The sequence below is a fragment of the Natator depressus genome, chromosome 15 (genome assembly GCF_965152275.1).
Source record: "Natator depressus isolate rNatDep1 chromosome 15, rNatDep2.hap1, whole genome shotgun sequence".
NCBI classification, from domain to species: Eukaryota; Metazoa; Chordata; order Testudines; family Cheloniidae; genus Natator; species Natator depressus.
In genome coordinates, this window is record NC_134248.1 from 798,325 (window position 1) to 823,396 (window position 25,072).

Here is a 25,072-nt window from a genome sequence, read left to right on the forward strand (position 1 = left end):
TGCCACGAAGATCTCACCAGTGGGAGTGCTGATTTGGATTGGTGGCATCAGGACCTTGTGTGGTGAGCAGATGTAGATGGCTCAAGTGTTAGCCCTACTTCTGTTGCTGCTGGGACTCAACCAGTGGGAAATCTTTGGCATAAAGCCTAGTGTGGAGACACAGCCATGTCAAAAGTTTGTTTGTTCTAGATCCAGGGAGCTGAAGGGCTCAATGCCAGACAAAGCAAGACCCCCGCTAGCTGGGATAGCAGGGCTTTGTCTACTAGGAAACTCGAGTATTTTATCAACTCCTGGAGTGTCTTTTCTCAGGTAGTTGAACCACTTAAAAATCACTTGTTTCCCATAGTTGCTTTAGGTGTAATTTGTTCCTCTTTTAGGAGTCCAGTACTTTAAATGTTGCATAGTGTGAGTGTGGGGTGGTAATTTGGTGCTTTGGTGCCTTAATAGCTATTGCATATTGTAGAGAGGTTAGCCGGGGCTCGCCTCTCTCTGGGGTGGTGGGGAACCACACCGCCTCACTAAATTTGGGAATAGGTCTTGCAGGGAATTAGTCCGGCCGCGGGAGTCTTCCTCTGCGGCCTTTATGAAGGTAGAACTAAACACCGTAATCCCAGGCCCTGGGGCGGGGCGGGGCAGTGGTGAGTCAGGCGCTCAGGAAGGGGCTGAGCAGTAACCGTATATAATAGCAAGCCCAGGCCCTAGGCCCCAAAGGGCCTGGGAGAGGGGGAGATGGCCACGGCCACCCGTGAGTTGGGTGGCAGGGGGGACGCAGGCCCTCCCACTCCATTGTGTCCCAGCCCGGGGCCCTAGCAGCAGCAGAAGACCCGCGTCCATGGGGATCCTGGCCGCAACACTGACATGGGCTCTGGCAGTGCTGCAGCCAGACTCGGGTCAGCTGCCCCCGGGCTACTTCCAGACTCCCCCTCTTGAGGTACCTGGGTCAGGGTGGTGTCCTCAGCAGGGTCCAGCATTTTCATGGGTTCCTCAGGATAGCTGGCACAGGGCAGACTCGGCAACTTCTCTGGGTAGCTGGCGCGGGGCAGGTCGGGCCAGTCCTTGGGGTTTCCCAGTCACAAGCTAGGCCGGAGGCATCTGGCCTCCCCGGCCGCTGCTCTCTCAATGAGCTCTGGGGTCAGGCCTTTATACTTCCATTGCCACGCCTGACCCTCTGGGGGGCGGGCTCAGAGCTCCCTGGCTCCACCCACTCTGATGTCCGGAGGACCCGTCTCTCTCCGAGCGAGCGGCGGGGAACCGCACCGCCTCACTGTGCATATACAGGTTTCAGAGTAGCAGCCGTGTTAGTCTGTATTCGCAAAAAGAAAAGGAGGACTTGTGGCACCTTAGAGACTAACCAATTTATTTGAGCATAAGCTTTTGTGAGCTACAGCTCACTTCATCGGATGCATAAAGTGGACTGTATGAAGTGAGCTGTAGCTCATGAAAGTTTATGCTCAAATAAATTGGTTAGTCTCTAAGGTGCCACACGTCCTCCTTTTGGTTTAGTTTGTCGCCTAGAAAGAGGTTTAAGCTAAATCAAAAGCCATTCAGATACCAGAAAAAGGAGGCCCATATGGGGCACTGTACCGCTGTGACAAATCTTCCTGTGTATTCCCCCTAGGGTTTTTTTAACAAAGTACCACTCTCTCTCAGAGCCTGGATAAACAAGCTGGAATTAGTGATAGAGCCTGGGGCATAGCTCCAGTTGGTTGAGGTGGCAATTGTTCTTTGCTTTGAGATGCATTTTATTAGCAGAGCCCCTGATGTGGGTTAGCTGCCTCTTTTGATGTGTAATTGGATCTCCAGCACCCAGGGCCCCAGCTGTTCAGGCTTATTTGTGTGATTGTGCTTCAGATAGCAGCACATTAAAGCTAATGACTCTATCCTGTTTCAGTGTAAAGGGGGCTTTAGACTGTAATTACAAATGCCAGTGTGAGCTTTCACTCTGGCCTTTTCTACACTGGGATTTTCAGACCTGGTGGCGCTGCACCAGTGTAAGGGCAGGTCTTCACTAGCAACGTTAGTTGATGTGCCTGTGTAGTCATGGTATAGAAAACCCACCTCCACGAGGGGAATAGCTACCAGTGATAGTGCATTGTCAACACTGGCATGTTACAGCGCTGAAACTTGCAGCTTCAGGGGGGTGTTTTTTCCCACCCCTGAGCGAGAAAGGTGCATCACTGTAAAGTGCCAGTGTAGACAAGCCCTAAATGCAGTGCCCCAGTATAAGCCATGATTTGCACCTGGTGCAGCTTATCCTAACGCTGTGTGTCTGTGCTAAGGGACAGCTACGCTGGTGGCTAAAATCCTAATGCAGACAAGACTTCTGGCTGGATTAAGAAGCCTTTCCATCTGTGGGGGAGTGTTGTCTCGTGGTGCGAGCACAGGACTAGGAGAGGTGGGTGCCATATTCTACTTCCAGTGCTGCCAGCAACTTGCTGTGGCCAGGAGCAAGTCACTTAACGACTCTGCCTTTTCCCATCTGTAAAATAAGACCATGCCCTTCCGGTCAGGAGGGTTGAGACTTAAATTGCTTTGAATTCTGGGAAAGGACCTTGCACTTCAATGTTCATCAAGGAGTTCATAGCTTGTAAATGCAGAGGGCTCTGGCTTTGGTCCTGGTTTGAGGATTATCCATCTCACTGGCTCTGAATTGTCCATTAGCTCCCAAGGTACCTGGGAACAGGTGCAGTAGAGGCCCTTCAGGTTTTGGCTCCTGCCCCACTCACGTGGATTTTTGGAGCAATAAGGCCTTACCTGCACTAGGGAATAGCCCTGATCCAGCACCTGGCGCAAGGGCAAGTCAGGGTGTAGTAACACCAATTGCTGGATCGTGGCTGTTACTGTTGCAATTAGGGTCTGAAATACTGACAGAAGTAAACACTGTCAGTCCCTTTGGTTTCATGGGAAAGAGGATTTCTCACCTTTCTTTAGCAGAGGGGGAGGAGCACACAGCTTGAGGAAGGGCAAGCTACGGACAGTGCTTTAACCACCTACCTGTCCTGCCTTCGCACTAAGCTGCCTGTCTGAACCCATTCTAGCTGGCTGCCTTTGGCTGTTCTTCTGCTTTGCCTGTCCAAGTCAGGCAGCTCTCTGTATAGTGATCAGGCATCATGATGAGAACTGCTAGTGGGTGTTAACCTGAGCTTATGCATTTACAGTAGGACTCCGCTGCAGTAATGGTGAGAGACCTGAAAATTTCACGTTTCAGAGTAGCAGCCGTGTTAGTCTGTATTCGCAAAAAGAAAAGGAGGACTTGTGGCACCTTGACACTGGTGGGAAAACCACAATGTGCATAAGGCCATGCAAATAACAGACCTTCTGGTTTCTGATGCTTCTGGTTTCTGACAGAGCTGGGCATGCTGGGGATTGCAGCAGGCTCTATGGAAGCTAGACAGGAGATAAAACAAAAGCAATACAGGATTTGAAAAGCCATATCCAAACCCACTCCTTCAGCTTAAGATGTGACCAAAACCTTGTTGTCTGACTCCTGGCATAACATCCCAAACCCGATCCCTGCTGCGGCCTGGAACTGGGCCCCATCCCAACGTGGATTGGCACACCCCTTCCTTAGCCTGTCTCGAGCTGGGTCCCCCAATACCATCTGAGTCAGTGAACCATCTCTTCCCTACTGATATTGACTGCAGCCCCACCTCCCCAGCCTGCCTGCCTGGCACTCGCTCTTCAGATACTGCATAAACATGCAGCACTGATTCCAAGCTAAGCAGGAAATTCTTCTGGCTCCATGGAGTCTGTTCCTGTGTTGGCTCTCCTGTGCAGGGAGAGGCTGCACGAGCAAAGGGACAGGGCCCTGTTCTGGAACTAGCAAGCTCTGTCGCCAGTCGGCGTGTGTCTCACTGCAGCATGGGAACAGGAAGTCCCCATCCGAGGCAGCTGTTGCCTACGTTCGTTCCTTGAGTGGCAGCCTGGCCTGCTTGCACAGCTCTTGCAGCTGGCGAGGCTTGGCACAGCGAATGGCTGCGCAAATGGGATGTTACTAGCTGCCGTGGGGAAGGGTCGTGAGTTGCTCCGGCAGCAGGTGCAGCTGGGTCTCTGTACTTGTTGCCGCAGCCTCATGGCTTCTGCCATGCCCCCTACTCTTGACTGGCTCCTAGGCTGTCTTGCTTTCATCTCCCCCACTTCAGCTGAGCCACCTTGGACCCAGGCTCTGCCCTGCCAGACTGTAGGGCCTGGCTTCCTGGTGGAAATGCTGTGGTTAGGCAGGAAGCGCACTGGCAGGGACGCCAGCCCCACAGAGCATCCCGAGGCAGGAAAGGTGGCAGGGTGTGGGGAGCAGTCTTGGCACCTAGTGCTAATGCTGGCTCTTCGATGGTGGGGTCCCTCCTGCTGGAGCGGCTGAGGGGCAGGTGTCTCTAGAGCAGGGGTCAGCAGCCTATGGCATGTGTGTCAAAGGCGGCACACGAGCTGATTTTCAGCGGCACTCTGCTGCCCGCTTGGGGCACCGGCTGCTGACCCCCTGCCAGCTGGGGTTCCGTCCACCGGCCCCGCTCAGCCCGCTGCTGGCCTCGGGTCCCGGCCACCGGCCCAGGGCTCTGCTCCTGCCTCAGCCTGGCGTGCTGCAGCTGCCCCCAGCTGTGGCCCACTGGCCCCGGCCTGGGGCAGTGAGGGGTGCAGACAGGGGCAAGGGGGGGCGCAGCTCAGCACCCCCACATTAAAAATTGTTCCAGCACCCCTGGGATATTTTTAAGTCCTGATTTGCTGCTTATACCACATCACGTGGAACAGCGCACTGTGTTTGACATTGTGCGTGCCGTCTGTCGCAATTTTTTTTTCCCCTGCTTTGAGTTGCAGAGTACATTTGACAAAATGTCAGCTCCTAAGAAAGCAAAGTCAGATGTCCGTTCATTTTAGCCTTCTTGGACAGACACATCTGGATTTATTCAAAAGAAAGACCGTGCTGTTTGTGCTTTCTGTTGTGAAAGTGTTGTTTGTCGCACATCAAGTGTTCGATGACATTTTGAAACGAAGCAAGAGAGAACCTTTTTTGACGAAGCAGACAAGACTGAATCGATCCAAAAGGCAGTAGCAGGATATGAGAAGCAAAGCAGTGTTTTTAAATGCTTAAGTGTAGGTAAAAATCAAGCTACAGAAGGAAGTTACAAGATTGCACAGTGCACTGTAAAAAACGGAAAGCCGTTTACAGATGAGGAATATATAAGAAGTTTTTCTCAGCAGTTCAGAGGTTTTGTTCCATGATTTGCCAAATAAAGATGTGATTGTATCTAGAATAAAAGAACTGCCTGTCTCTGCCAGAACAGTTGAGAGATACATTAACAAAAAGCAGACGACTGCATTAAAAGAGACAGCAGTGTTTAGCGTTGCAGTTGATGAGAGTGTGGATATAAACGATGCTCCACATTTTGGCAGTTGTTGCATGATATTGTGCTTCCGATGAAATCCAAGAGGAACTTTGTTGCCTAAAACCCCTGCATGGCACAACCAAGGGGGAAGATACATTGGAAAGTTTTGTAAACCATTTTGAAGAATGAGGAGTTTTCACACAGAATATTTTTCTGATGTCAACAGATGGTGCTCCTGCCATGGTTGGAAAACAGAAGGGATTTGTAAAGTTACTTGATCAAATTGGCTGCCCGACAGTCAAATTTCACTGTATCCTCCATCAAGAAAACCCGTATACTAAACTTTCTAATTCCGAGCTTAATAATGTAATAAATACAGTGGCATGAATTGTGAATGTCCTTGTTGCTTGACCTGCTTTGACTCAGACAGTTTCAAGCACTGCTAGACGAGATGGACAGTGCTTATAACGCCATTCCACTTCACAGCAACATTCGGTGGCTGAGTCGTGGCCAGGTTTTGGTGCGCTTTGTAAACTGTTTTGATGCAATCAAGGTCTCTTTGTCAGAAAAAGCACAAAACTACCCCAAACTGGATGATGACAAATGGCTGTGTAACCTTATGTTTCTAACGGACATCGCCACTCGCCTAAACGAACTCAACCTGTGTCTCCAGGGTGCAGGGCAAACGGTTCTGGATCTTTATGAAGCCTGGAAGGCATTTGTTGTAAAACTAGCAGTTTTTTCTTGGGATAGTCTAACTTCGACTTTCTGCTACTTCCAACACATAGAAGAGCTATCGACATGTTGCACTGTCAGTGCTGATGAGATTGGAATGTACATGCAAGAACTGGAATCGGAATTTTCTGACAGATTTCAAGATTTCCAGCGATTTGGCCCAATGCTTTCTTTTCTAATTAAACCTGAAAAGTTCAACGAAAGCAACTTGGATTTGTCTGTATTTCAGTGGATGGGTGTTGAAGATTTTGAAATGCAGCTCATTCAGTTAAAAAGCTCAGAATTTTGGGCATCAAAGTTTGGAGATCTGCGGTGTGAACTTGAAGTTACTGAGAGAGATCATGGGGCCTCTATTCTGACCTGCTGAACGTCCCTGCCAGTGAAATTTAACTGTTTTGAAGAAAATTGTGTTTGCAATGCTTTCAGCATTTGGATCCACATACCTGTGTGAACAGGTATTTTCACACGTGAAATCTGTCCTCTGTCCCTCTGGGAGCCGGTTAACAACTGATTACTCAAAAGCCTGTGTGCAGCTTAAAGTATCCAAATACATGCCAGACATTGGAAAACTCAGCAAGGAAAAGCAAGGGCAAGGATCACACTAAACTGATAAGATCTGCATTTTAATTTTAAATTCGTTTCCCTCTATTCGACATTGGTGAGGTCTCATCTGGAGTACTGTGTCCAGTTTTGGGCCCCACACTACAAGAAGGATGTGGAAAAATTGGAAAACGTCCAGCGAAGGGCAGCAAAAATGATTAGGGGACTGGAACACATGACTTATGAGGAGAGGCTGAGGGAACTGGGATTGTTTAGTCTGCAGAAGAGAAGAATGGGGGGGATTTGATAGCTGCTTTCAACTACCTGAAAGGGGGTTCCAAAGAGGATGGATCTAGACTGTTCTCAGTGGTAGCCGATGACAGAACGAGGAGTAATGGTCTCAAGTTGCAGTGGGGGAGGTTTAGGTTGGATATTAGGAAAAACTTTTCCACTAGGAGGGTGGTGAAACACCGGAATGCGTTACCTAGGGAGGTGGTGGAATCTCCTTCCTTAGAGGTTTTTAAGGTCAGGCTTGACAAAGCCCTGGCTGGGATGATTTAATTGGGGATCGGTCCTGCTTTGAGCTGGGGGTTGGACTAGATGACCTCCTGAGGTCCCTTCCAACCCTAATCTTCTAGGAGTCTATGATTAAACCAAATGAGAGACTCTGTGTATACAGCTTCAAACTGCACCTTGTTCATTTATTTTATGCAGCCTGTCTGGAATCAAAGGTACAGAACCACCACCATTTACTTTCAAATAGAACGGTTAGTACAAGGGAGAATGTATTACCCCTAAATCTGTCGTCTCTCTGCTTCATTGAAGACTCCCTGAACTCACCTCCTGCCTGCTAAATTCCCTCTAAGCCAGGGGTCGGCAACCTACGGCACACGAGCCAATTTTTAACGGCACGCTGCTGTCTGCTGGACCCGGGCAGACAGCAGCGTGCCACTAAAAATCCTGCCCGGCCCACTCTTTTCCGCCCACCCCTCTCTCCTTGCAGGGCAGGCAAGCTTCCTCCTCCCCCCACCTCTTCCCCCAGCGTGCTGGGTTCCTGTCCCTCCTTCTCCCCCTCCCTGTGGCCGATCAGCTTTGCTACCAGCGGGAGAGGTAAAAGCGGAGCTGCAGTGCGCTCTCTGCTCCTGGGACCTTGGGGAAGGGGGTGGAATCAGGGCATATCCCCTCCAGCCCCCGCCGTGAGCCGCTCAGGGCAGGGGGCTGGGAGCAACCCCAGCCCACACCCCAAGCCCTCTACCCTGACCCCTGCACCCTCCCACACACACACCACTAAAGCCAATTTGGAGGAATAAGAACATCTCCCTGGAATCTAACTGCAGGTCATTTCCATTTTTCTGTACGCGTGCAAGACATGGACCCTTATGGCAGAACTTGAATGGAAAATAGAGATAGTAGAGATGAGAAATTTCCTTAAAATCCTGGGCATCTCCTACTTCGACCATGTCACTAATGAAGAGGTCCACTACATCATCGCCCAATGCGCTGGGTCATACGAAGACCTCCTAATGACTGTCAAGAAGCACGAACTGAAGTGGTGCGGCCATGTAACAAGATCTGGGCTATCCAAGATCATCATCCAAGGGAAATGCAGGGGAAGAGAAGAAGAGGTAGACAGAAGAAGAGATGACTTGACAACATAAGAGTGGACAGGAATGGACTTCACGGAGACTCAAGCACTGCCACACAATCATTGGGTGGAGACGATTGATTGCTCATCAATGATGATGCCCCAGCGACCAATGCGGTTATGGGAGCGATGATGAAGCAGTGACTGAGCCTCTTGGCTATGAGCAGAGCTCTGCTTCTTCCCCAGGGACTGCATGTTGAGCCAGTCTTGGCCTGGCTTGGATTCTCTTAGATCTAGGCTGGATAAACCAGGCTGTGCAGTTCTGCACAGGCTGGGGTTAGGTGGTGGCATGGGCAGCTCAGCCCGTTGGCCTAGGGCACAGGTCTTGGAGTTGAAAGATTAGATAGCTCTTCCCAACTCTGCTGCTGACACATTGGCCTTCTCTTTACTAGAGAAATCTAATGCTGTAGGAACTGTTGTCTCCTTAGCATGCTTGTAAGGGACCGTGTGCTCCAACTGGAGGACGTGCATGCTAAGAACTAGTTCATTCTGTGGTGTGTTCAGCCTGCATCCTCTGGTGCCAGTGTGGATGCAGACAAGCTTTTTGATTACAAAATTAGAACAGTACAGAATTAACATGGCCCACGCTGAATGGATTTAAAAACTAGCTGATAGGTTAAATGTGGAATTTTCTTCAGGTGGGTGTTAACCAATAAAATAAAAACCAGAGGGAGCTTATTAAAGGGAATAAGGCAAAATGCCACATTTATTGTGGGTACAGAAAGAATCCTAGTAAGCAGTTAGTTATCGCTATACCATTCCATTCAATTTCATATTTATTCACACATTCATTCAAACACACACAGGTTCTGCAAGGTTGTTATCATAGTTACCAGCCTTAGAGTTGCTCATGCCAAGCCACTGGCCAGGTGGCCTGGACACGAGGAGGGAGCAGGGCCTTGTCCGATGCTCCTGGAAGTTGGTTTGCAGAATCAGACCCAAAGTTCTGTTTCTAGAGTCCATTTTTATAGGAATTTATTCCTATGCCAGTCTACGGGAATTGCTTCATCATGCTGTTGCTGAATCAGTCAGCAGATGGCAGATTCCTGACGGCTCCGTGCTGCCAGATGTTCTCTTCTTCGGTTCTCCCATCCTTGAAGCTGTTGGGTGGATTCCAGTCTGCCCTCCGGGGTCCTCTGGTTGTTTCCACTTGATGCCTTCTTCGGCTGATGGACGCTGGATTCTTAGGCTGGCACCTTCCTGATAATTTATTATCCACACCAAGCATCCATCCACATACATCCTTTATCTCTATTTTAATCGCAATTGTTAACAAAGCCAGATAAATAGAACAAAAGGGCGGGGAGTCTGGGTGCTGTTTCTGTTACAAAGTATTGCTTTGAGTCTCTCTCTGTGTGAGTAGTTGTTGTTTCAAAGTGTTGCTTTGAGAACAGACTCTGTCTTAAGATGTACTAACACAATTAGCAGCTTGAAAGTTTCACACAGAAGGAGAGAAACAGTAAAAATAAGAGACCAAAAACCAAGAGACCTCTTAATTAGTAATTCCCCATAGTTTAAATTCCAGGGTATCAAACTCATTTGTGATTTTAATACAGAACTTCTTTAATATGATCCACCATAACAGTGTGTTTCCAGTGGGGAGGGGCACAGGAATCAGTTCTTGGCTCTAGGGTATTTAACACTTTTTGACATGGTAGAAAACAATCACTGCTGAAAGTGTGCTGGTGACCCAAAGACTAGGGAGTGGTAAATAATGACGAGGACAGGTCACTGATACAGAGTGGGATCACTCAAGAAGCTGGGCACAAACAGTGTTTAAATACAACGAAGTGTAAAGTCATGCATTTAGGAACAAAGAATGCAGGCCATGCTTACAGGATGGGGGGACTCTATCCTGAGAAGCAGTGACTCTGAAAGACTTGGGAGTCATGGGGGCCAGTCAGCTGAACGTGAGCTCCCTGTGTCCTGCTATGGCAAAAAGGGCTAATACAATCCTTGGATGCATAAACAGGGAACAGAGTACGAGCAGGGTGGTTATTTTACTTCTGTATTTAGCACTAATGTAATTGCTGCCGAGGATTCCGGTGTCCGCAGTTCAAGACTAATAGTGATAAATTGCAGGGGGTTAAGAGATGAGCCAGGAGAATGATTAAAGAATTGGAAAACATGCCTTATAGTGATAAAAGGAGTACTTGTGGCACCTTAGAGACTAACCAATTTATTTGAGCATAAGCTTTCGTGAGCTACAGCTCACTTCATCGGATGCATCTGATGAAGTGAGCTGTAGCTCACGAAAGCTTATGCTCAAATAAATTGGTTAGTCTCTAAGGTGCCACAAGTACTCCTGTTCTTTTTGCGGATACAGATTAACACGGCTGCTACTCTGAAACCTGTCCTTATAGTGATAGACTCAAGGAGCTCAATCTGTTTTAACAAAGACCATTAAGAGGTAAGTTGATCAGTCTAAGTACCTATATGGGGAACACACTTGACAACAGAGGTCTCGTCAGCCTAACAAAGGTATGATGAGTCACCGGCTGCAGACTGAAGCTGGATATGTTGGCTAGACAGAAGGTGCAAATTTTTGAGGGCAATTAACCAGTGGCACAACTTCCCAAGGGTTGTGGTGGATTCTCAGCACTAGCCATTTTTTCACTTGGATGTTTTGAGAGATGTTGTGGTTCAAACAGGAACAAGTTCCGGGAAAGGTCTCTGGCCTGTTAGAAAGGCCGTCCGACTGGATCACAATGCTCTCTTCCCGCCCTGTGGTCTAGGAAGCTGCAATAGTTCACTGGGTCCCAGGTGGCCTTTCAAAACCTTCCAGAACCACCCCTTCTGGGAGCGCTGTGGGATGGTTAGCCAGGGAGCACTGTAACTGGAATGGTGTAGGACACGCAGTCCAGTGGTTCTCAACCAGGGATACACGTACCCCGTGGGCTACGCAGAGGTCTTCCAGGGGGTATGTCAACTCAACAGGCTACGTAAAAAGCACTAGCGAAGTCCCTACAAATTACATTTCATACAAGGCTTGTTCATACTGCTCTATAGAATATACACTGAAATGCAAGTACAATGGGGATTGGTCCTGCTTTGAGCAGGGGGTTGGACTAGATGACCTCCTGAGGTCCCTTGAGATTCTATGATTCTACAATATTTGTATTCCATTTGATTTATTTTATAAATGGTAAAAATGAGAAAGGAAGCAAATTTTCAATAATAGTGTGTTGTGACACTTTTTTTTTTTTTTTTTAATATTTTTAGATCTGACTTTGTAAGCGAATCGTTTTTAAGTCAGGTAGAACTTGGGGGTAGGCAAGACGAATCAGACTCCTAAAAGAGGTACAGTCGTTTGGGAAGGTTGAAAGCCACTGATTTAGTGGGTGTGTAGTCAAAGTGCAAGCTCTTTCTGTCCTCTCTGTAAGCGCCTTGCACGACGGGGTCCTGGTTCGTGACTAGGCTCCTATGTGCTATTGCAACACAAATAATTAATACAGTTTCTTAAATGGTCAGCGTGGCTAATGGGAATGCATTGAATGTGCTGAAACAGTTCTATGCAACTGGCTTATTTCCCTCTGGCTGCGTGATGTTGAGCAGCTCAGTGAGAGCTTGTGTCTCAGTTTCCCAATTTGTATACCGGCTGATAACCTCTAACTTCCTGGTAAAGCACTCTGAGCTGTGGCTGGGAAGGGATAGGTGCTAGGTGACCTAGTCATTAGGTGGTCTGATATGTCTGTTTCTAATGCTGCGTCTGAATCCCTGCTTGGAGTCTCACCTCAGCCTCTTGGCATTTCAGAGTTGCCCCCGTCAGAGTTCATGCAGGTGGTGGATTCCACCTGGCTGGTGCTCAACGTCTTGTCCAACGGCAGGTCCTCCACCAGCTCCCAGGCCATAGGAGTGACGAAGATTGCCAAGTCGGTCATCGCGCCACTGGCCGAGCACAACGTCTCGGTGCTGATGCTGTCTACCTACCAAACGGACTTCATCCTGGTGAGCCCCCCACCTTCTCCTCATGGCCATCCCCTGTAGCAGGCCCCTTCGGGCAGGAGTGTGGGTGGAGGACTCTTAATTGGCCCTAAGGGGAGAAGCAGGGGAGCAACTACGTAGGGAGTGTGACACAGTAACCCTCATTAGGTGAATGGTGCAGGCTCTCCTACGGCAACATCAGATGAATGTATCCATCTCTTCAATACTGGGATGTGCCATTCAGAGGGTACTGGGTGCCATTCAGAGGACAGCAGGGGTCAGGCTGTCCTCGCCATAGCAGTAGGACACACCCGAGAAGGGTGGTGCCTGAGATTTTCCCTGCATGCTGTTCAGTTGAATAGGTGAGATGTGAGTTTCGAAGCTCAGCTCTTCCTTCCTTGCGGGCTAGAGAAGAATGACAAGGCGACGGCAGGCTTTCATGGGGAGGTTAAGCTGAAAGGTGAGGTTTGAGGCCTGTTGCCCTCCCCAGGTGCGAGAGAAGGACCTGCCTGTGGTGATCCACACGCTGGCTGGCGAGTTTGATATCTACAAGGAGGTGAATGGAGAGTCCATCCCTGTTAACTGTGATGATGCGAGCAACGGCTTCCTGAAACCCAAGCATGGTGAGTCCAGGACCCGGCTTCCGGGCTCTCACCCTGTCTGCCCTCTTCAGAGTGGAGGAGGGTTTGAACGAAGAACTCCGCTGTCCCCTGCAACAGAGACTGCCTATTGTGCGCTGACCCCACCAGCGTGAACAGCTCCGTGCTCCGGCTGCACCAGCTCAGGGGAGTTACTGAACAGGCCAGAGGGTGGGAAACCAGAGGGGTCCCCAGACGTACCTCCTGTGGCATGAACCACTCGCACGTCAACTTAACTGGCACCCCTCAGCTTTGGTTCAGTGGCCCAGCCCCTCTGTTGTGATGGACAGGCCAAAACTCAGTGAGTGGCATTGTGACCCAGTGTGCCAGGTCACCATGCCACTTGGCATGGGGTCCTCTCAAACAGAGGGCCTCGCACAAGCTGCCTGCCTTCCTCCTCCTCCCCAGCCCCCTTAAGCAGTCCTGCTTCTGCCGGTGGTATGCAGCAGGCGTGACATGCATATGGCTGTGGGTGCCGCTCTGGTAGACACCGGAAATGCCTGGGGATCCAGGGAGAGACTGGAGCCCGGGTAGGGGACAATCCAAAATGTGCGTGCTCATGTATTAAGGTTCCATTTATAAATGGTTTATAGAGAATACATGATCAGTCCAGTCTGTCATGCCTTCTGCTGGTTTGCCCGTAACAATGTATAGCACACAGTACTGTTATCTGTAGCATCCGATCTATTAACCCATTCGAATCCCCTGTAAATGGAGCGTTAATAGACCATGTGACCAAAGGTACGTTTTTTACTGATGGCTCAGAGGAGCAGTAGCATGGCTCTGCCACTGGAGGGCACCAGTACCTCAAGTTTGAGTTCCTCCCTCCAGCACCTGCTCCGTGCCCAGAAGCGGCCGTCTGTGCAGGTGGCTTGAGCGTCCCTGGCCTGGCCCAGGCCCCGCCCTCTCCACAGCATAGGCTGCTCTGCTGACATGTCTCCACTTGCTCCCTATCAGTGCAGCTGTAGGAACTGAGCCCTGGAAGGAATTTTTTTCCTCTCGGTCTCTGTGCAGTGCCGCCTCAAGGTGGCGCCGCTGGGCTGCCGTGGCTCACGCCTGCTGTGTCCCGTCTCCCCAGGGAAGCTGGTCTGCCAGGCCGGGTGCTGGCCATGCAGCCCAGCTCTCCTGGAGGCTGAGGTGCTCGTCCCACAGCTGGTTTGAGTTCGTGAGAGCAGCTTCGCGCTGCCGGCCCAGGCTCCCGCTGCTGCGCCGTCAGCGCCAGGCAGGAGGAAGGGGCTGCGCGCTCTGGCAGTCCGGGCTGTACGCCTCATTGTGTCTCCTCCCAGCCGTGAGCCCTACTGTGCACCCTGTGCAGAGTCCCCAGAACAGGTTCTGCATCCTGACCGTGGCTCCTGACACCCTGCCGGCCATTGCGACCATGCTCCTCGACGTCCTGTTCTATTCGCACAGGTAGGCAGCCGCACGGGGCAGCGAGAGGGGACTGTGTTCGCCCCACCCCTTAGCACAGGCGTTTTCTGCACTAAAATGCACTGCCGTGCAGGTGTGAGTGCAGCTAGAAGGGGGCAGGGGAGGCACTGGCCTCTCGCCTCAGCACAGGCCCTGAAGAGAAGGGTGGAGGGCTGGAGTGCGGCCAAAAACTTTCAGATCTCTGAAGGTTCTTTAGTGGTTCATAAATTCTTCAGGCACCCAAGGGCTCTGACGGGCGGGGGACCAAGGCCTTTGCAGCCCACCTGGGGGTGCCCACAGTGCCCTATGGGGGCATTAGGGGCTACAGTGGTGATATCAAGCCTTCCAGCACCTGGCTTGGATGGCATTTGGGACACTGCGTGCAGCACCAGTGTTTAAAGAACCTTGTCAAAGGCAGAGATGGGGTAAGGCTCTTCCCACAGGACCGCATCCCCCAGCAGAGAATGGGCTGGAGTTCAGCCTTAGCTCAGCTGGGCTGTTGGTGGGGGAGGGAAAGGGGGGGGGATCTTCCTGACCAGCGGGAGGTGGATCAGACAACAGGTGCTCAAGGTGAGGGGAGTTAGAGCATCTGGGTCTGACCTGGCTTGTTTCAGGGGCTGGCCCAGAAGATCTGTTACTCCCAGCACTGGGCTAGACATGGCATCACTAGCCAGCTGGTATTAGAGATTCCAACAGGGAGCTTCACTGACTCCCGGGGAGGGCACCTCTTGGGTGGCTGCACCCCTGTAACACTCCAGGAGCCAGCCATGGAATGGCTGCTTTGTTCTGCTATGCATTTCTGGGGCTCAGCCTGCCTCGGGGGCTGACCCCTCGGTCCCCTGTGTGTTTGCAGCCCTCCAAAGGAAGCTGCCTCAGGCAGTCAGGATCTCGACTCCAGCAGGTTCTTCGCTTTCTCATTGATCGAGGGCTACATCTCCATTGTCATGGATGCAGAGACCCAGAAGAAGTAGGTATCCTCCATCCACCGGATCCATCCTTCACCCCACCTAAAGCTGCCCACATGCTCTGAAGATTTGACCTGGGGATTGGGAGGCTGGTATTCTGGAGGTCACACGTTCCCTTTGGCTCCTGCCTGCTCCTGTTTTCTCCCCCCACTGTGATGTTTTGGGAACTGGTGGGTGTTTCTCCTCCTAGTCCCAAGTCAGCAGGTGGGCTGTGCAGAGGGGTAGGGCTTCAAGAGCTGGGGAACCACCGCCGGAATCAGGGTGGGCCCAGGGTTCTGGGAGCAGCTTCATGGGAGTCTGTGCCCTGGCTCATGCCAGCTAGCGGGGGAATGAGGAATGGTCTTAGGGTAGGAGTGACGTACTCCATTAAATGCTTCTAGGTTCCCCAGTGACCTGCTGCTGACCAGCTCCTCTGGGGAGCTCTGGCGGATGGTGAGAATTGGCGGGCAGCCACTGGGCTTCGGTAAGTGGAATCGGGCGTAAGCTCTCCTGCACAGCGGATCAGCTGTCTTCAGTGCAGCATTGAGCCCTCCCCAGCTGAGATGTTCAATGCACTCCAGGGGGCAGAGCGGGCTGCTGTTCCCGTGGGACAGGGTGCTGCAGTGTGACCTGCCCAAAGTCACAGAAGCCAGTGGCAAAGCAGACTTGAAGCCAGGGCTCCCCTGTTCCAGGCCAGCGCTGTAACCAGGGGACCATTCCTCCCATCGCTATCAGGCCCCAGAGAGCAACAGACCATGCTGGTACTGAACACCAGTGCCTGGCCATGAGGCCCCTGCCCCATTGCCCAGACCCTGTGGCCACTCAATGGCAGGGAGTTCAATGGCTGTGGGCTGCCTGGCCAGGAGCCAAGAGGCACTCATTTCATGGTGTCCTATCTGAGTTTGTAGAAGATTAGGGTTGGAAGAGACCTCAGGAGGTCATCTAGACCAACCCCCTGCTCAAAGCCCTTTTCAGGCATGGGTCTGCCAGCTCAGTCTTAGCCAATGACTAGAGAGCTCCTTGCCTAGGGAGCAGGGGTACATGGGTGATAGGAGGAGGAGGATGCCCCCCAGAGGCACTGGGCTGGTACCCACGCTGACCCCTCTGTTCCCCTTCCTCAGATGAGTGTGGGATAGTGGCTCAGATCGCCAAGCCTCTGGCCGATGCAGACATATCTGCATATTACATCAGCACCTTTAACTTCGACCATGCCCTGGTAAGTAGACTCCCCTGCCCAGATCCCAGCATGCTGGAAATGAACCAGGCAAACAGATGCTGCTAATTGACCAACTTCCCAGCCCCTTAACTGAGGAGTTCTCTCCCAGCCCGGGGAGGGGGGGAGCAGAGGCCACTGCTGGGGACAGACATTCCGAGGGGGTGAGGCCACCTGACTGCCTTGCTCTCTGAATGGGCCTCTCCCCATTGTCCCTGTGGCTCAGTGCCAGCCTTACTCATCAGTCTCCTAGCCCTGCATGGCTCCCTGGAAGGTGGCATTTCAGCCTGGCTGCTCTGACACCAGTGCAAGGTTCAATGCACCATTGTGTGGGGCCCACCCGGGGTGGGAGGCACAGGAATGCGTCTCATCTGAAGAATGAACCTCACTGGCTCCTGCTCACTGGCATTAGTGCCAGGCCAGGGCTGCGGCGTGAGAAATGCTGGTACCAGGAATGTGTGGGGCAGCAGGAGGGGCCCCAGGTGGGTCCAGGAGGATGTCTGTTGCTGACCTGTTGGCCATCAGTGCCAGCCCCACGAAGGCGGGGGAAAAGGGGTGCTGAGGGCAGCTAGGCAGGGCTCCCACAATCCCACCTTGCCCTGAGGCTATGAAGCACCATCTCCATGTTGTGTGGAGAAAGTGGGCGATAACTAGCTTGGTCCAAATCTTGCTTTCCTTGCCGAGGGGGGATGAATAGAGCTGGGGAGTTGGATCTGATCCCACCTTACAGTGGGAGTTAGTGATCCCTGTGGAGCTGCACGGGAACAGACTCCAGTCCTCCCTCCAGCACCCCCCTTCCAAGTACAGTTGGCAAAGGAGTGACTGAAGCTTTGTCTGTGGTAACATAGCCCTGACTTCCTCTCTCTGCTGCTAGGTCCCAGAGGAAGGCATTGACAGCATCATCGAGCTGCTCCAGAAGCGCCAGGAGAGCAGTAGATAGCTGGCATGGCAGCTCCCGTGCACTCTGATACCTGTCCGGAAAGGCGAGGGGGAGCTCAACACTGGGAGCAGGGCAGAGAACACTCCAGTCTCCTGTTTCTGATGGCTGGCTCCACATCAGCAGGGGCCTCTTGTTTGTCTTCAAGTTTCTGGGGTGTGGCTTGCCCTGCGGTGTGGGGCACTGCTCCAGCTGTGGAGAGCTAGCCCTGGGTTCCAGCAGGAGAGTCCTTGCATTCTCCGCAGGAGTGTGGGCTCTGACGGGCTCCCAGAGCATCCCACTGGGAAACTGAGTTTCCTGCAGCAGTTTCAGTGTTACCTGCCCTAGGGCTCCTTGTATCCCCAGATCCGCCCCGCAGGGAGCAGAGTCCGTCATGGACCGTGAAGTGGTGTTGGGCAGACTTTGCCCATCCCCGGATTGTAACTCTTCCGGCTTGGAGTCAAGCCTGTCACGTTGTTTTTCCCTTTGACTGTTTTTGTAGCCATCTGCCTAGTTGCGTAGAGCCTCCAGTGCTTAGTGTTTCGTTCGCAGTGCCAGGCTTAGGCAGCAGTGGGGCTCTCTCCCTAAAACGTGGCTAGTGGGCATCTCTGTGTAGGGGGTAGGGGGTTTATTCCCGCCACGTGTCTGGGGGACAGTGGCTGGCAGCATGAGAAGAGGTGCTGGGCATTGGGTTGTCTGGCAGCTGCTGAGTTGCCAAGGAAGAGGGTTCCTATGATACAGTCATTCCTGCCGAATGGTCAAGGATGTGGGAGAAATGACTTTCTTGGGTTGTGTGGTCTTGTACCAGTGTTAACACCTCTGCCGGGTGCTCAGGACAGGCGCTCGGCCTCTTGGACAGTCTTGGCTTAGTACAGTATTAAGAATTGCAGGTAACCTAAAGCATGTAAGAATGGCCCCTATTTATAGCATGGCCCTCCCAAGGAAGGAGGGGCAGAGAGCTTTCTAGGGTAGACTGTCCTTTCTATACATGCTGGGAAATATCATGTGATCCAAACCCCTCTGTGGCTGCCTAGCTGTACTTGGATACGATATTTTTATTGCTTTTATAAGCCCCCTCTCCTTAGGGCAGGCGAGCAGGGATTGATTGGCTCAGACTCCCATCTGATGGGCGGGATGGCATCTGTGCCAGGATGGGGTATGCTAGACAGTTGAGTTCTTGTAGGATTTCTGGGATATATGCAACTCCAGGCAGGGAAGGGAGGATGGTGGAAATATACAAATCTTCTGGTTGCAAAGCTGAGAATTTCCCTGGATTGGAGCAAGACAGTTGTGGAAGAAAAGCGTGTCTGAGTTAGGTGGTGGAAGTGCCCGCACTGCAGCTGGAGTGTGCATTGGGTTAGCTGGCGGTACCTTTGTGACAGACACTGAGAGATCCAGGAGCCTGGTGTTTTTTTTCACATTTCGCCTCAGACTGGAGTAGGAAAGCCACAATATTTCCTCTTGTAACCATTGGTATCCATGGAGGTGGAATTCCCTCTGTGTCTCCTGCACCCCTGTTTTCTGGGGCATTGTCATGGCAGTGGCTTTCAAGGGACACCTTCCCCCCCCCCCCCCCCCAAGCCTCTGCCACGGCCTGCTGCTTCCCAGAGAGGGGGATGGTCCTCCCGAAGTGGTGAGGCAGTCCCTCCTGGGTGGCCAGGAAAGCTGCCTCTAGGTGAATGCGTAGCTTGTTACCATATAGAGATCTTTCTTGTTTCTGCAAGGGAGTGGCTCTCAATCTCCAGGCCATCGCAAGGGCACTCTTCCTCTCAAAACTCATTCCCCTTTTGAAGCACAGCTCTGCCTCTTGCATGAGGGAACAGCTGCCAGCAGTGACTGAAAGATTCTCCCAGAGCCTGTTCTTGGATTTCAACCTACCCCTCAACTCCCTTTTCTATGAGCCTTCTGGACGGAGCAAGCTGGGTTGGCAGCAGTACCACTTCTCACCAGGATGAACTCTCCCCCCCCACACCTTAGCATAGGAAAACCCCTGAGAAACTTCTATGTTCCACTGCCCCATGCCCAGGCTCGGCCTGGGCTGCTGGAAGCACTCACTAGACAGGGCAGCCTGTGTGCCACAATGAAGAGTTCAGGGCTGAACTAGGTGTGTTCAGGGAGGCCACGCGCAGGTTCTCAGAACAGCAGGATCATCTTCTGGGAAAGGGCAGCTGTCCTCCACTGGCGACTCTCCTTCATCCGTTTAGTGTGCATAGGAAAGGCCTCTGGCTGCTAGCCCAGTGGCTGACTGGTTCATCCTCAGGTGACTTTATCCCTGTTGAGTTTCTTGCCAATGCAGCAAGGCGCCCACTAGTTTGTGCAGCAAAACCAGATTTCCTTAATCTTCGAGTTTTGCATAGGGTTTTTAATATCAATAAATCTCCCACTTTGAAGAACATGTGGTGGCTGCTGCTGTGTATATGCCCAGTGTTGGTGGGGAACGGCCCCTCTCATGCTCAGAGCGTCTAGCTTTGCAGTGCCAGAGCATAAGCGTCAGGGGACACGAGCTTCCCTGAGGAGTGAGGCACTGAACAAGGATGGAAGGGCACTTCACTGGTCTCCACTACACAAACCAAGCATCTGTCTCTAGACCAGTTCTAATCCCTCCACTCCATTGCCAAAGGGAATGGGACCTAGCTGTGTTAAGTGTTTCCAGCTGTACTGGAGTGGGAAGGCGGGTAGCGGGAGTTTAGGGAAATGGTTTTTGGGCCAGCACCGTTATGGATTCTCAACACATCAAGGAGCCAAGCTGGCCTTGGGGGAGAGGCATACTGCAGCAAAGGTTGCTCAGGAGCTAAACAAGCGGTTGGGGGTGGGAGCCAAATACTGTTAAGCCAGCTCTTCCTTTGCTAGGAATGGAGAAGAGCAGCTGTCTCAGCAAATCTGCTACAGCAAGCAACAAGCGAGACGCCTGCAGTTCGTAAGAAAATCGTGTTACCCAATTCCCTTGTTAACAGGTTTCACTTCTGCAGCTGCCCTAAGTCGCTCCTGAAGTGCTCCTGGGTGCTGCAGCCTAGGGCCAGGCTAATGCAAAAGCCCTTGTGTCACGGTAGCCCAGACAGTTGGGAAACTGGAAAAGCCCCAGCACTAACACACGGCAGTGTCTGGGCAATGCAGCTCGTGGGGCACGTGGTACAGAATAAGCAGTAGGACGCTAAGACAGAACCAGGACATACTGTATCTGGTGCCTTTACCAGGAGGGGAAGTCACTTTTCCTTTTAACTCAAAAATAGCTGCTGGGTTCTGCCAGGAATTCACAGTGGAGCAGAGACCACTGCAGCCCCAAAGGAATGTGATAGCTGTGGGTCCCTGGAATGGAGGAGTGCTCTGGTAGCGAGCCTGACAAGCACAGGGCCTAGCAACCTGAACTCTGGGTCACTAAGCTTGATTTTGCTGCAGCAGTCTGGAGGGGTAGTATGTGGGGGGGATTTCTGACGAGTTGGATGGGGGCATGGGGAGGAGGAAGTTGCAACAGTCCAGGAAGGAGGTGCCTTGACCCTGGGTGAGCATTCAAGCTATGGGGTGGGATGCAATGGAAAGATCAGGCTGTGGATGAAGAAATTGGAGGATTATTTTTGAACAGTCTTCAGGCAGAGAACAGCAGTTCCATTCTGCAAAGGATTTTGGAACTTGGAGTCTAAATTGGAGCAAACCTGAAAATCTTAATTCTCCAAAGGAAAATTTAAAAATCATTTTGGGTCAATTGTACCATTTTCTTTCAATTTTGACTCCTGATTGTGTTTACACCATGACTTTGATTGTGTTTACACCATGAAACTTTGTTTCAAAAATTTTTTTTGTTTTTAACTGAACTTCAATATGGAAGTGTCTTTGCCCTGAAAGGTGTCCCTATGGGGCATTTGACAGGGCCGGGACTTTTTGGTTTTCTTAAGTGAAATTTTGGCAAAACTGACTTGATTTCATGCTCCATTTTGCCTTGTGCCTGAACTGCCTATTCTGATGGACAAAGGCTCAGCCGAAGCGTCTCCTACCCACTCTGCTGGATGCATTTGGTGTACTGGCGCTGACAGACCATGACCAGGTGCGAAGCCACCTATAGCCGTAGGGCTGATGTTGGGGGAACAGGGGAAAGCTCTCAGAGCTCAGTGGCTCTGGGCTTGGGATCAGGACAGATGATAGCGCACTCTCAGCTTGCAGGGGAGACCTAGCAAGAGGAAGATGCTGGGGAGGACAGATGAGGTGCCCTGATCCTGCCATGTGGAGCTGTTGGCAGATGTCTGAATGATCAGTACCAGAAGGGATGAATTCGGAGGGTAGGTCAAGTAGAGTTCCATGAAGTCTTCCTGCAAACCAGCATGGGGAGCTAGTCCCTATCCTTATAAAGAGCCCTGCTACTTTTGCAGCCCATGGCACTGACTGACCTAGAGCACTTTCCCCTAGCCAGGGCTGGATTAACTCTCCTGTGGGCCCAGGGCTATTATATTTTGTGGGGCCCCTGTATAAGAGTCTTTTTCCTAGGAGGCAATTTGGGGCAGGGGCAGGGGATTAGGGTGCAGAATGAGGTGCAGGGTCTGGGAAGGAGTTTGAGTGCAGGAGGGGGATTCTGATCTAGGGCAGGGGGTTGAGGTGCAGGAGGGGTGCAGGGTTTGGGAGGGAGTTTGGGTGTGGGAGGGGGCTCAGGGCTGGGGCGGTGGGGTGTGGGAGGGGGCTCTGGGAGGGGGCTGGGGGTTGGGATGGAGGAGGGGGTGTGAGGAGTAGGCTCTGGACAGGAGGTGGTGGTGCAGCAGGGCTTAGGCAGGCTGCCTGCATGCCATGGCCCTACGCCACTCGTGGGAGCAGCTGGCTGCTGGCATGTCTCTATGGCCCCTGTGGGGAGGGGAATAGCGTGTCTCTGTACACTGTGCTAGCAGCTGGCCGCTTCCGGGAACAGCGTGGGGCCACGGCATTCAGGCAGCCTGCTTGAGCGCTGCGAGACTCTTAGCGGCCCGGAGTTGGAGATCGCTGCCTGTGATTTACTTTGCGGATATCCCCTTGAGCCGGGACCCTGGGCTGCAGCCCCTAAAGCCCCTGCCTTAATCCAGCCTTGCCTCTAGCACTCTGCTTGTGGGGTGGGAGCAAGGATCAGATGTCTCCTAGGGCTTCCTCCGTGGCAAGCTAGGGTGCGAATTGACAGCGCACAGTGCCCTCCGGTGTGGACGGTGCTACAGTACAGGGAAAGTCCCAGCAGGTGGTTTGACATACTAATTCAGAGGGCAATAAGCCAAGCCACATTCTGACACTCTTGCTTAACAGCATCCAAAGGGGGTCTTACTGCACACCAAGCTGGTGCACAGTGGATTCCTACGGTAGTGCTGTGTAGAGAAGCCCATGGTCTCCAAGGTCTGGAGGGCCCACTGAAGCCTGGGCCGGTGGAGTTTATGTAGCAGGCAGCCCCCCTGTTCTGTCAAGCAGTAGAGGAGCTGCAGACTGCTGGGCAATGCAGTTCAGCTGGACCTGGTGCCCTGACCCCATCTCCGAGCAAGGAACCCCAGCTTACTTACAAACTGAAGTGCCAGTTACTTGCAGGCCTGTATCTTGCCTGCGGGGCTGCAGGCACGAACACCCTGAGGCCTTCAGTGGGGTTCCCAGGGGCTGTTGGAGGCTTGTGCCAATAGCTGAGGCCTTGTGACAGTCCTAACAATGAATGCTCTGCTAGCCGCCCCACTCCGGGTTTTGGTGGCTGACCAATGCGTGAATTAGGCAAGGAACCCCCTTCCCCAGTGTGCTGGAATGAGGCACAGAGGTGAAGGTCACTTGGCAAAGTGTGTAGGAGCGCTCGGCATCTAGACTCCCAGCCCTAAGCCGGGAGTGCCAGGGCAGCTGCCACCTCTCCTGGCTTCCGCCCCCTCGGCTCTCGTGCCCCCTGTGGAGCCCTCTCCAGCACCGAGCCAGCTCAGCCTGCAGGACAGACGGCTGCTGTGGGACTTGTCTCCTGCTACCCAGGCTGGTGCAAGGAGGTTTCACGCCCTGGGCGAAACTTCCACCTTGCCTGCCCCCTCCCCCACGGCAGCTCTCCGCCCTGAGGCCCCCCCCGCCCCCTCCCTCCCGCCCCTCCCCCCGGGCAGCTCCCCGCCCCAGCTCACCTGTGTTCCGCCTCCTCCCCAAGCACGCGCCACTTCTCTGCCTCCCAGGCTTGTGGCGCCGATCGGCTGTTTGGCGGCAAGCCTGGGAGGGAGAGAGGCAGGGCAGGGCTCAGGGGAGGAGGCAGAGCAGGGGTGAGCTGGGGGGGGGAGCAGTTCCCCTGTGCACCACCCCCCCCTTACTTGCTGCAGGCGGCCCGCCCCCCGCCCCAGCTCCCCTCCGCTCCACCGCTGCCCCCAACCATTTGGTGCCCTAGGTGACCACCTAGTTTCCTAGTGGTTGCACTGGCCCTGCCTGCTACCCCTGCACAGCGCCTGGGGGGGAGGAGAAGCAGCTGCCCCCCCATGGGCCCTGTTGAGACGATTGTGATGAAAGGTAGATACTTGTTCCACGTACCAGGGGCTAGATGTGACCAAGTGCTACCTCACCACAGCCTTCTCTCCAACTTCCACTTGGAAGCGTCTGTCCCCCCTCCATCCCGCACTATTGCCTCTCTCTCAGCCGTGTCCCACCCCCAGCCCCCCTTGCTGGCTGGGTTGATGGGCAGCAGCCGTAGTTCAGGGAATGGGGCAGCTGCTGGTTTCAGAGCAGGGGTCTGTGGGGATGCTTGGGGAAGGACATTGCTGGCTTCCCTATGAGGCTGGGGGCAGAGAGGATGCTGGGGGATTGAGGAGCTGGCACGTATGAATAATCCATGATCTTTAGGGGAAATCCCTTCATAGAATATCAGGGTTGGAAGGGACCTCAAGAGGTCATCTAGTCCAACCCCCAGCTCAAAGCAGGACTGATCCCCGACTAAATCATCCCAGCCAGGGCTTTGTCAAGCCTGACCTTAAAAACTTCTAAGGAAGGAGATTCCACCACCTCCCTAGGTAACGCATTCCAGTGTTTCACCACCCTCCTAGTGAAAAAGTTTTTCCTAATATACAACCGAAACCTCCTCCGCTGCCACTTGAGACCATTACTCCTTGTTCTGTCATCTGCTACCACTGAGAACAGTCTAGATCCATCCTCTTTGGATCCACCTTTCAGGTAGTTGAAAGCAGCTATCGAATCCCCCCTCATTCTTCTCTTCTGCAGACTAAATAATCCCAGTTCCCTCAGCCTCTCCTCATAAGTCATGTGTTCCAGACCCCTAATCATTTTTGTTGCCCTCTGCTGGACGCTTTCCAATTTTTCCACATCCTTCTTATAGTGTGGGGCACAAAACTGGACATAGTACTCCAGATGAGGCCTCACCAATGTCGAATAGAGGGGAACGATCACATCCCTCGATCTGCTGGCAATGCCCCTACTTACACACCCCAAAATGCCATTGGCCTTCTTGGCAACAAGGGCACACTGTTGACTCATATCCAGCTTCTCGTCCACTGTAACCCCTAGGTCCTTTTCTGCAGAACTGCTGCCGAGCCATTCGGTCCCTAGTCTGTAGCGGTGCATTGGATTCTTCCATCCTAAGCGCAGGACTCTGCACTTGTCCTTGCTGAACCTCATCAGATTTCTTTTGGCCCAATCCTCCACAAATCCTTGTGGTTTTATAAACTGAAATCTCCCCCTTCCCCCCGCCCAGTCCTTCTGTTTTGAGGCCCGGCTTGTTCTTTGCCCAAAGGGAATGTTGGACTCTGCCAAGCAGAGCTCTTGGTTCCTGGTGTGTGGGGGTAAGCATGTTTCATGCCCATGTCACCTGGTCTGTGAGCAGGTCAAAGCCAACTGC

The 25,072-nt window shown here is 52.5% G+C and overlaps 1 protein-coding gene across 3 annotated transcripts in view; it reads left to right on the forward strand.

Annotated features, from left to right (window-relative positions):
• The window catches only part of CASTOR1 (cytosolic arginine sensor for mTORC1 subunit 1), a 53,622-nt gene extending 34,342 nt beyond the window's left edge, over positions 1-19,280 (forward strand). For all 3 annotated transcript variants that reach the window (XM_074972290.1, XM_074972289.1, XM_074972287.1), the window contains exons 3-9: positions 11,993-12,186; positions 12,653-12,785; positions 14,087-14,210; positions 15,061-15,174; positions 15,553-15,635; positions 16,273-16,367; positions 17,239-19,280. In XM_074972290.1, the coding sequence (XP_074828391.1) occupies positions 11,993-12,186; positions 12,653-12,785; positions 14,087-14,210; positions 15,061-15,174; positions 15,553-15,635; positions 16,273-16,367; positions 17,239-17,304 (809 nt within the window). In that variant the 3' untranslated portion in view covers positions 17,305-19,280. The remainder of the gene's footprint in view (positions 1-11,992; positions 12,187-12,652; positions 12,786-14,086; positions 14,211-15,060; positions 15,175-15,552; positions 15,636-16,272; positions 16,368-17,238) is intronic.
• The last annotated feature ends 5,792 nt before the right edge of the window (positions 19,281-25,072 follow it).